The sequence below is a fragment of the Primulina eburnea genome, chromosome 6 (assembly GCF_022965805.1).
Source record: "Primulina eburnea isolate SZY01 chromosome 6, ASM2296580v1, whole genome shotgun sequence".
In the NCBI taxonomy this organism is placed as follows: Eukaryota; Viridiplantae; Streptophyta; class Magnoliopsida; order Lamiales; family Gesneriaceae; genus Primulina; species Primulina eburnea.
This window is the reverse complement of record NC_133106.1, coordinates 30,507,287-30,519,448: the sequence shown is the minus strand read 5'-3', so window position 1 is coordinate 30,519,448 and position 12,162 is coordinate 30,507,287. Positions and strand designations below refer to the sequence as shown.

Sequence of the window (12,162 nt, the reverse complement as noted above, 5' to 3'; positions counted from 1 at the left end):
AAGGCAAAACTCAGAAGTTCCGCCGCCGCTGCCGTTACTACTAAACCCCAACGGCCACATCATCGCCGCCGATTCCTCACCACTCACGCACCTCAAAATCTGCTGACCCTACTGTCAATAGAAGCCACTTCTAACGCCGCCTCCTGTCACCTACATTTCCATACCCAGCTGGTATCTTGCGAAAGTTTCATCTCATTTTTTAATTCGTTTTTTTTTGTTGATTCATTTATTTATTCCCTGAATAGCTTTCCAATCCTGATTGCGTAGTAGAGATTTGCATACAATGAAAGATATTTCAGTTGCTTATTAATATTAGTTAGGGTGAAGTGATTTGTTTGTATTTCTAAATTGATTCTGGAAACTGTCAACGAATTGTCCTGCCATCCTTGCTATCTCACTAGAAAAGACAACCTTAAATCGAGACATCGGTGCATATATCCGTGGAATGAAATGAATTTCGAAATTCATTCACAGCTTTTGTAAAAATTAAGTTTGCTCGCTAACTCCTTCCTGGGACCTTAACTCCAGCTAATTTGCTTATGGTCTGAATCCTTTTCTTTAGTTCATCTGGACACTACCATATTCTTGAATTTATGTTCAGTTTTTTTCTCCAGAATCTGGATTAAAGACCATTAGATTATGATGAACATGGAAGAGAAAGATCCTACTAAATCAATGGATTGGAAAGTTATTGAAGAGTCGGTAAGCAGTGATCCCAATCCCAGTTCTGATCCAGTTATAAAGAAACGACTCCCTAGAAGAATTAGGCAAATCCCAGAGTTTTATTTCCTTCCTCGAAGATCTATACCGTATAACCTGGCTTTTTATGGGGCATGGATAGCTGGTGGAATTGGTGCTGGCATGGTGATAGAAACCTGGATAAACAAAAAGGTCAAAGGTATGGCTTGTGCTTTCCATTATTTTTCTTCATCGGATATTTGAACTGGATTCAATGTGTTACATGTCTTCAGAGCACTTGGTGCTACACACACTGTGATAATGATTGAATTTTTGCTTTTGTTCCGGCAGACTTACCCCTGTCCCAAAGACCTTTTAATAAACTTCCTTCTCATCTGCCTATCTCTCTTCTGTATCACATGTTTTTCGACGTATGGACCCAAGTTTTGCAAAGTGCTTAAATATTAAAATTTTCCGGTAGATTGTTGATCATTTGTTACATTCTCTGAATGTTGGGAGCATGTCCCATGGCATCTTCTAGTTTTGAGAAACCTTCGAGCTAAAAGACTTGTCTTCTAACATCCCACTATTTGGGACGGATACATCATCCATGGAACAACTCATATAATGGGGTATCGTACCCACTTACTATACTAACTGGTTTCAAGGGTGGGTTGTTGTTGAATTGATTGAAATCTCTCTTATTGAATCATAAAATCGTGAAAGTAGCTAATGGTTTAACGGCAAGACGCTAGTTCTTAAAAGAAAAGGTCCCAGCATCATGATTTCTCTACAAGTTCTTCTTCTCATTGTTCATTTAATCACGTTTTGAGGTTAAATTGAGGTTGAAAGTTTTTTTTACTTGTTTTGCAGAGGATGGAGGGGTCATCTGGGAGTTTGACAAATGACGGCTGGTTTATATTTTGTGTCCTCTTTTTTAGTCTTACTTGAATGATTTGGTGTTGTACCCGTGTCAAATTTATTAATAATTTTATATTATCTCGCGAGATTGATGTAAGAATCAATTTAAATTTGTTACATAGATATATATGTGTGTGTGTCTATATATATATATATATATATATATAGAGAGAGAGAGAGAGAGAGAGAGAGAGAGAGAGAGAGAGAGAGAGACTGAAAATCCTAATAATCACTTGGAAGTTTTACTTCAAGAAGGATACAAAGAGATCGAGAAAATTTGGAATTATTGAAAAGAGCAAGTGAGACGGAGCTCACATGGGAAATTGTAGCACCCCTATGACATAAATTCTTGGTAGAAAAAGGTACAAAAAGAATCGAATGGATGTCTGAGATCATTGAATGACTTGTAAATTAGAGTGTTTTAATAAAAGTTCTGTGAATTTTAAAATAGTACGAGTTTGCAAACATGAGCCCAATTTCCAACCTTTCCACTTGATCTTCATAACTAAACACGAACCGAGCTACAATTCGAGCACTTAATCGAGCCGAAGTAAAGCCCAAAATAATTAGTTCTTATTATTCGATTGCTCAATGCTCAATATGCTAAAACAAGCATGAAATGTGCATTCCAATGATGCGGAAAGTATGAAGAAAGGCTCAGAGGTTGATCCGATTCAACATCATTTTCTCTGAGCCATAGAAAATAGAGAGGTGCAATGTAATGTAAAATGGTAAAATATCCTCCAAAAAAACATCGGTAGTTTGCACTTCACAGAGTCATGGCTATTTGCTGCTCTTTTTAGCACGCTTTCCATGGCCTTTCTTTGGCGGTCCCTTTCCACGACGCTTCAACATTTCGAGTTTGTTTAAACGCCTGCAAAAGTCGATAAAATTTGGAATACAAAATCATTTCATAGCAAAATCACTGTTTAAAGAACTATTACTCTTGTTCTTGACGAGCTGTGATGAGGGGATCATCCTTCTTGATATCATAAGGGTACCAGGCAGCGACTTTCTCACCGATCAGCTTCTTGCGCAGTATCTTATGGGGAGACCTTTGCCCCGTTGGATTGAGAACGTGACCAAAAATCCTAGCCCTCGCCTCTGTAACTCCTTTCAATGCTGCATCAGCCAGCACATTCTTCAAGCTCCCCAAACTTCTGCCGAAACTCATACCTTGGATATTAATTTCCTACTTCATTCACAACAAATTTCAAAACCCAGATAGCCTTCATAATGATTAATAAAATAAACTTAGCAAATCACAACATATTACCAACGAAACCGCTTAAATCTCTCGACTGGCATATAATCAAACAGTAGTGGTGCAACGTTCGAGAAACTAAAGCACCAATGGCATATAATCAAACAGCAGAGGTGCAAAATTTGAGAAACTAATGCATAAATCAGTAAAAAAAACAGAGTTAAAACCCGAAACCAAACACGAACAAATCGGGTACCTGTTATGACAGAGCTGTCGATTTGTACTGGTAATTGCTTCGGGATGCTTCAGTTCGTATTATTAGGCAGAACAAAAGCAATAAAATCAAATAGCAAGAAAATCGATCATTTTACCCTTTTCTTAGAGTTGAGCTTTAATTGAAAATTGATCTCAAATATCGCATAATTATTCCTTTGAAAAAAGTGTAAGATAAATTAAATTAAATTAGAAAAACACCAAACAAATCGTATTGGAATAAAATATTTAAAAAAGATTTAAGTCATTTTAACAAACTTGTGAAAAATCGAAATGACCATCATTAAAATTTACTAGTTACTACTCCCAGTGAGCAAGACAGGAAGCAAAGCAATACAACTCATGACATCTAATCTAAAATATGCAAAAGGGGGGGCATCAAAAGGGAGTCACATGATGAGAGATGGACAAAATGTGGAAAAGGATACAAAGCATTCCAGAAGAAGCAAAATACCCACCTGGATGAAGGATTACGTCCCTTAGGAAGGGAGTCGGGTTTTCAGTGAGGATGCGGAGATAACAAACTAGTCTATTACATTTACGGTTGAGTTTTATTTTGTTTCTTTGCTGCAAATAATTAGGGATTAAGGAAATATATAATGATGTAATAGGGTTGTTCTTCGATCATTCAGAAATACCAATATTGAGTATTGTTTTGGGAGTTAGCACAGACTCAAAAGTTTGCAACATAATCTATCATTGGTGCTCTCGTTGTCCATCTCAAGAGGTGACGCTGAGGAATGAATACGTCATCAAAGCTATGCGACAACTCAAAACCAACTTCAAGCTACATTCAAAGGCTCAACTGGCCAGTTACACCAAATTGCTCGAGCAATATTTGATGCACATGGATTTGAGGAAGGGCAGATGTCCCAAAAGATGCAAGAGACTTCAGAAGAAACATCGGAATCGCCGTTCAATCTTAAGGAAGGAGAAGAGTTTCATCACAAACAGGAGGACGAAGGGTACGATCTGCTACTTTACATGAAAGGGGTCAAGTTCCATCTCCAATTATTCACTGGAAAATACATGCATAATTGGGTCTACAAAGCTGAGAAGTACTTCACCTTGCATGTTATTCCCCCAGCAACTCGTGTACGGTGGGCTTCCATTTGTGGGTGAAGCTGCTTCATGGTATCAATGGACGAACCACAACATGCCGCTGACGGATTGGGAATCCTTTCTGGTAGCCCTAAAAGAACGTTTCAGATCATCGATCTATGGTGAACCACTGGGGAGTATTTCCAAGGATAAAAGGGCTATGTTTTGCTCGCGAACGAAAAATATAATGCCAATCACCGTTGCGAGAATAGATTCATGGTCCTTCTGGATGATATTGATGTTCCTGGGAATTAATGATCTCGAGGGTACTTTCGAACAAACTGGGAACTTGAATAACAAGAGGTAAGTTTGCATGCTATCACATCTGCATCTAACCCCCGCATTTTCCTTATTACAGCAAGTCACCAGCAGATCCGAGTTGAAATTTTGATCGACACTAGTAGCCACAAAAATTTGTATTAGAGAAACCAACCTCTTGGTCTAGCTTCTATGTTGAGTGGAATACCACTATAACACAATTCATCACTCATATTGGGATGATCCCTTTTCAGGCATTATATGGAAGATTTTCTCCCACTTTTCCACCGTATGCGAGAGGAAGTAAATTACTGACTGTTGTGGAGCAAAACCCACTTGCCTACGCCGCCCATCGCAAGGAGAAACAATTTGAAGTAAGAGACCTGGTTCTTGTAAAAATGGCACCGTATCGGCAAACTACTCTAGCCCAAAGGTTCATCCTAAGCTATATCAAAGGTTATTTGGGCCTTTCTCGGTGATATCCAAGGTTGGGCACATAGCTTACACCTTACAGCTACCCCCCCGACCCCCTAGCCACATTCACCCCACATTTAATGTGTCTCATCTCAAGTTATTCTGACGAGAGAAACCAGAACGAGTGGAACAACTTCCTGAATTCAGTATCAATAACAGGCCTTTAGTTGTTCTATTGATATTCTGGCCACTCAAGTTGCAACCCTCAAGAACATACAAGTCAAGCGGGCACTAAAAATTAAATCAAAACTCAACTGTTTTTAAATTAGATCAAATTCATTCTTCCTATTTGCATCCAAGAATATAAAGATAGTTTTTTTTCTCAGCACCTTGGGATAAATGTAAATGTTAGCATCATATTACGGAACCCTTTTTCCCAAGTTGTATTTGTTATTTTTTAGTTCAGCATGTGATGGTTTCCCATATATTCGGACATTTTTGCGAACACTTCAACTGCACTTGACAATAATGATTGCATACGTCACTCGGTGAATTGAGGTTAAAACAAAATGATAGAAAAAAAAGTGCAAAATACTCACCTCCGTGCACAGTGGCAACAATACTTATACTTTGTTTGAGTTTGGGATTTAGCTTCAACTTTAGCAACAGTAGAGTTGGCCAACACTATGTACCACTAATGCGGAAAGTCGGTCAATTTCCTGCTCCTGGAGATGGACAATTAATTGGGAAAATTGAAGTCATTCATAAAAAACTGGGGGAAAATTTTGAAAAATTAGAACATATATGTTATCGTTAGCTTTTATGCTCAATTCTTGTGTGGTAGAAATCGTTGAACAAAAATCGCAGAAGCGTTTTAGAGTGGAAGATGTTTACCTCTCTGATGGAGAAGAATCTTGGGATTTTATCGTTTTATGATTTTTGAAATTCAGATTTGAACGATTTTTTCCGGAAAAAGAAAATATCGGAGTTGCAGGCAAGACACAAACTTCAAATGAGCATTATCAAATGACGATTTATCTAAATGGCCTGAAGTCATGTAATTCGAGATGAACTTTATGTATTCGAACTAAATATGATCACTATAGATCCACTCGAGGGAATTGTTCTCTACAAAAAAACTGGGGTTTGGTAAGACGGTAATAACCTTCAAAACAAGATCAATAGCAAGAGATTATAATCAGAAGCAGTGTATTGGCTATGAGGAAAATGTTTTCTTAAATTATAATGTTCAAGTCCATTAGGACAATGCTGGTCATAGCAGCATGATGTGACTATAAAATACGGTAGATGATTGTGAAGACATTGTTCCCTAATGAGTGACATTAAAGAAGAAATTTACATGTCTCAATCTGAAGTATTCATATCAATATGAGTGAACTAAAGTAACTTCATAGATCCATCTATAGGTGAAGACATTGTTCCCTAATAGTGACATTAAAGAAGAAATTTACATGTCTCAATCTGAAGTATTCATATCAATATGAGTGAACTAAAGTAACTTCATAGATCCATCTATAGAGTCAAACAGATAACCATGAGTTAGAACCTCAGATTTGACAATATTTTCAAAGAGTTCGGCTTTGTTAAAAAGCCTGAGGAACTACAAAAAGATTAGTAGAATTATGATATCTACCCAAATTGATATTGCATTTTAATTGCTTATGGCAAGAAGATATTAGTCGTATATCAGCCCTTTCGAGAATTGTCATTTGGCAAGTTGTGACGATTTAGGAATTTTGGGTTTCGGCTTCATAGTCGAGGCACCTCTACCACTTTGATTAATTATAGATTTTTTGTTTTGGTTTTCAAGTCGGGGGAGCCTCTATCATTTTGATTGATTGCGGGCTTTGGATGTCGGCCTTCGGGTTGATGTTATCTGCCAAACCTGGATCCATAATATCATTTGTTTGGCCAAACGATTTATGACTGCAAAAAATTTTTGAATCATATTTCATAAGTTTAAATGAATATTTTTGCGAGGAAATGATATGGAATTTATGTTTGAATGATTTGAGTAATGAAACTTTCAGATATATTTTATACATTTTTCGAAAATTTTCTTATGTGATTATATTTGATTGCTATATAGTTTGGGATAATCGACGGTCCAGGGATGGGTAGTTTTCCCTATAAATAAAGTGATTGTGTTCAATGAAAATTGTACATAAGTATTGACTCATTATCTCTTTTCTTTTATGAATTATCTCTACTCATCTCTCTTTCTTTTATGGTTTATAACACGTTATCAGCATGATGTTATAAACAACTGATGATGAACATATTTCTCATTCTCTTAATGCTATTGGAATATCACAACATATCATCAATATTCAATTTTATGATATATTTGTTAGTGTTCTGGAAGTAGCACAATTATAATTATTGATATATTGGTTCCCATGAAATATCATTATGTTGATGGCTCTAAAGTAATGTAACATAATTTTATATTGAGAGAAATTCATTATTAAGATACGATATAAGGTTAAATATTGAGAATCTAAAGAGATTCATGATTGAAATATGATAATAAATCTAAGATCTATGAATATGATTGAAAGATAGATTTATATCAAAATATATCAATATTTATAAAGAAATATTGATCAAAATATCAAAGATTTGTTGATATTTATGAAGAATATTTATATAATCTCCAAGACTTGACAAGATTCTTGAGGAGTATTAATTTAATGATCTTTTGGTTGAATATTTTTTTAAGGATACTATGAATCGAGATATTTATTACAATTTCTTAAAAAATATCAACATAAGATCTGAAATGTGGGGACTCGGACGCTAATCAAGTTCTTAATCATGTTTGGGACTAATTAATCAATTATAAAACAGGGTCTAAATTTTTTTTTTAAACAAAGCGGAAACGTAATGTAATTTACTCAAATTACATATTAAACATTAACATACAAATCTTGCATTATCTACAAGACTTCAACTAGGTTCAACTACATATCAGTGCTGAATCCTATGTTGCTTCGAAGCCCGGATCTCCACGCTATCTAATCTTCTCTCATCCTTTTCTTGACCCTGATCCAGCCCCACCTGTTGTCATGCACACATACAAAACAAGACAACGGATAACTCCGGTGAGATATAAATATCCCAGTATAAACAATATAAACATGCAGTCATATAAAAGCATATACGAAGTATTCATAACATGTCTCAAATCAGAAACATAAATTCATATCAAACATTCAATAATCATGAATGGCATAAACAATGTAAATCAACATGTCATATCAGACTCAACTCAACCGACGCGTCGTCTCAGACTCGACTCAACTCTATCCTAGGGATCCCGATGTCTGGATATAGGTGATTATAACAAATCTCAGTCGATAGGAATGAATCAATCCCTAAACGGCATCGATATAATTAATATCTCCAGTGTCTGGGCGAATCAGCCGCAGAATTGACGAATCAGTCAAGAATTAGGCGAATCAGCCAATACCAGACGAATCAGCCTGTAATTAAGCGAATCAGCTTAAGTTTAGACGAATCAGTCAATCACCAGACGAATCAGCCGGTGACTAGGCGAATCAGCCTATAATAAGACGAATCAGTCAATAACCTGACAAATCAGCCGATGACTAGGCGAATCAGCCTATGACTCAACGACTCAGTAATCAATACATACAGTCAGTATCTAAGCAACTCAATCAATGACTAGCGAATCAGCAGTCATTACATACAGTGGCTATAAATCAATAGAGTACAATCATCAATCTCATCAATTACAAGAATCAATGTAATAAACTAAGTATGTGATTTAGGAGAAACTCGAGTCAAACCTTCCTCGAGTTGTGCAATCCCAACACAACATTAATTTATACCTTTCTTTCTGATACCCTGGCTCTGTCGAAGTCTCGAACCCCAAGCCTGTCAATACTTAGTCTGACAATAACAATATCGAGGGTATGGTATCAATACACCACTCAATTAATACTGGATACAAACAGAATTCAATCAAATTCTGTTTCAACAACATAACATCATAGTCTCAATATATTCAGCCCTATCATATCATTCAGATATCAATTCTAATATCTCATAATCGATGATAATTACATTCTGATATCAAGTCGACTCCAAAACTACTCCGAAAATCATAACAATTCCATAATCAGTCCGTTTCTTAATCTGACTTCGATTCTATGCTGTTTACTATGTCAAGAACAACATATATACGTTCCATTCAATTCTGACAATATCATAATTCTAAAACATGTAAAAACGTAGTAAAACTTACGTCCAGTTGTAGCCTACGTCGATAGGAACTCAATACCGAAGTCGGATTCGAAATCAGACGGACGGATTTCTAGAAAAAGGCGTAAGGATTTTCTCCTTTCTTCTTCAGACCCTTTTCTTCCCTTTTCTCAATGAATTTCGAATGGATTACAATCTATATATATCAGTGCATGCATGTCAAGAGGTGGCGCATTCTTTGCAAAACACGTTGCACCGCGGGTGCGGTAGGTGTAAGACCGCGGGTGCGCTCAAGCTTCGGCAATCTTATCTGTTCCGAAATTACATGACCGCGGGTGCGGTACATGTCAAGACCGCGGGTGCGGTCTTACACCGCGGGTGCGGTCTTGTTCGCACCGCGGGTGCGGTCCTGCTTCGCTAAAACTGACCAAGTTTCTGTCCATGCACCGCGGGTGCGGTACATGCAAGGCCGCAGGTGTGGTGTTGCGTCGGCAACACACTCTGAAATTCAAAATAAATGGCCACACATTATCTTAAATCGTGTCTCCGTTGGCCCTTTCGTAATCACGTTAACTTATAACTCAATAAGCCTTGATCAACAGTGATAATTTCTCGGGCATTACATGAAATGTAGGACCGAGTGCTTACCGCTTTACCAAAAGCTATATCTAGTAGTAATGGTGCAACTCAAATCTTTTAAACCGCACAGCAGCTCAAGCACCACGGTTCGATCGCTCTACCAAGCAAGGACAATTATTGCACCCAACAATCTCTCTCCCAATAATTGCATTCCTTGCAATCAAAGGGAATCGAACCCGTGACCTTGGTTCTGATACCAATTGTAGGACCGAGTGCTTACCGCTTTACCAAAAGCTATAGCTAGTAGTAATGGTGCAACTCAAATCTTTTAAACCGCACAGCAGCTCAAGCACCACGGTTCGATCGCTCTACCAAGCAAGGACAATTATTGCACCCAACATGAAATTATTTATATTCCTAAATAATGTGACTAATGATCTAACATCTATCAAAAGAAAATGCATGATATATCATTAGTCACTATTTTATTATTTGTAGTGACGCCATGTTCAATGATGAACAACATATGTTATTTGACAAAATATATATGAGTATGTTGCAGTGAGACCACGATCTTTGAAAGAGAATATATGACAGTGAGATCACAACGTCATTAATAAAAATAAAATTGTAAACCCAATGAATATATAATCATCGTCTATATTAAATATTGACGCTTATGGTAGTCTATGCACTATCATGACAGTAAATTGAGTTTTGAACATTCATGTATTTCTCATCCACTGTCACTGATTTTCAAGTCTATGTTTCATTGCATATTATTCACCATTCTTATGTTATTCCCTAACATGCCTTGAATTTTTATGGTGAATTAATAGATTCAATTAAATTTTAAGAAATTCTAACATGTATTTATTTTGATTCACATAAATTATTCCGTGATATAAATAATTTATAAATTTTGATAATGTATTCTATCAATATATTTCATGGGATATTACTTTAATTTATTATGCAATTTTGTGATAATTTTTTGATTTGGGATTTTTTTTTTATTTAAGAACATGTTGGGTTGTTAAATCTTTATTTCCTAAATTTTGATTAAATTTTGAGTGTGAATACACTTTTTACTAGTCTCAAAAGTCAAAATTATTTCATTAAAATTATCTTTATTTTAAAGTGCTGATAAATAATAAAATATTGTATTACATATTGTTGTTTTAGGCTGTGTTTGGTTGCAGGATAAAATAAACTAATGATTAGTATGTAAATGATAAAGAAAATGATTGTCGTAGAAATGTAATATATGGTAGTATGTTTGGTAAGATTTTTAAGTGTAGGATAATTTTGAAATTTTTGATGAAAGGAAAAAATTGTCCTTCCTCTTTTTATTTTGTTCTTCCGGTCCGGCGGTGGTCCGACGACGTCTGTGCGGTGGCGGTCCGGCGAATGTCCAGCGACGACGGTCCGGCGAAGGTCTGGCGGTTCGAAGAGGGAGGCGGCGACGGTAGGGCGACGGTCCGGCGGTGCTGCGGCGGTCCGATGAGGGTGGCGGCGGCGGTCCGGCAGCCGAGGTGGTTCAATAGCGGTGAAGGAAGAAGGGTAAAATTGAAAAGGGAGTAGGGATAGAGGAGTAATTAATAATCCTACGGAAGAAGGAGGTATTATTTAATCACACGTAATACAACCTAATCATTTATAGGAGGGATTGAGCTGGTTAAATAAAAATCATACCAAACACAGGATAAAGAGTGATAAAATAATCTATCCTACCTAATCCAGCCAACCAAACACAGCCTTATATGTTTTGCAAATGTATGAACAAAAAAATCTAATATATGGAAAGACATTCATGAGAGATCTGAATGTCGTTATTTAAGATGAAAGATATATTTTGTACATGTAAGAATTTGAAAATGTACATTCAATTTCTAAAGTTAAATTTCTCAATTCTAATACCATAGTCATAGTATTTTGTTTATTCAAAGTTGTTTAACTAATGTGATCCATTCTATAAGATGAATGTAATAGTGTCAATGAACACAATTGATAACAAAGAAGAATATATTATCTCAAATAAGATATGAATTATAAAATTGGCATAAAACGTTGAGATATTCATCAAGCCCGATATAAAATTTGTGGAGGTCGATGATGTCTACCCAAATTATATTTTCATTGTATGTTGATACAAATGTATTAATGATCTAGAAGATCATTTGATTGACGATGAAACGAAAAGATATGCTTGATACAATAAAATAGTGATGAATATTAACGTATATGGATTTTAGAATCCAATGCCAATATTGATTTGGTGTAAATAACATATTGCTAATCAATAGTTTTAAAGAGCTAATATTCTTCAAAAGTATCATTGATACAAAAATTTTCAGAGTTTAGAATATCAATTGGATTCAGCATTCAAATTATATAAATAGTCACAAAACTATTGATAGTGCACAAAGATGTTAATGATGAAGCCAAAAGTTCTTGGATTGATAAATATGAAGATTTTTTAATCA

At 35.9% G+C, this 12,162-nt stretch overlaps 1 protein-coding gene and 1 long non-coding RNA gene across 4 annotated transcripts; one reads left to right on the top strand and one right to left on the bottom strand.

The window, feature by feature from the left end:
* Positions 1–17: 17 nt before the first annotated feature.
* LOC140834178 (uncharacterized) lies at positions 18–1,720 on the top strand. The gene is made up of 3 exons (XR_012118661.1): positions 18–171; positions 615–898; positions 1,552–1,720. It is a non-coding gene; the product is annotated as an uncharacterized lncRNA (long non-coding RNA).
* Positions 1,721–2,202: 482 nt separating this feature from the next.
* On the bottom strand, positions 2,203–5,900 carry LOC140834176 (small ribosomal subunit protein mS33-like). 3 transcript variants are annotated; one of them, XM_073198859.1, is made up of 4 exons: positions 5,744–5,900; positions 5,449–5,574; positions 2,544–2,794; positions 2,203–2,473 (listed from the first exon to the last, which is right to left on the bottom strand). In XM_073198859.1, the coding sequence occupies exons 3-4, from the start codon at positions 2,771–2,773 to the stop codon at positions 2,383–2,385; spliced, it is 321 nt and encodes a 106-aa protein (XP_073054960.1). In that variant the 5' UTR covers positions 2,774–2,794; positions 5,449–5,574; positions 5,744–5,900; the 3' UTR covers positions 2,203–2,382. The 3 variants fall into 3 exon arrangements, with proteins under 3 accessions (XP_073054960.1, XP_073054961.1, XP_073054962.1); XM_073198860.1 differs by having other exon boundaries at positions 2,544–2,791; XM_073198861.1 differs by having other exon boundaries at positions 2,544–2,775.
* Positions 5,901–12,162: the final 6,262 nt, after the last annotated feature.

What these genes read in the sequence shown, in the direction of transcription:
- LOC140834176 (XM_073198859.1), bottom strand. Translation starts at nt 2,773, where the DNA reads ATGAGTTTCGGCAGAAGTTTGGGGAGCTTGAAGAATGTGCTGGCTGAT. An exon ending in ACAGCTCGTCAAGAACAAGA is followed by an intron (nt 2,474 to 2,543) that starts GTAATAGTTCTT and finishes CGACTTTTGCAG; the next exon opens with GCGTTTAAACAAACTCGAAA.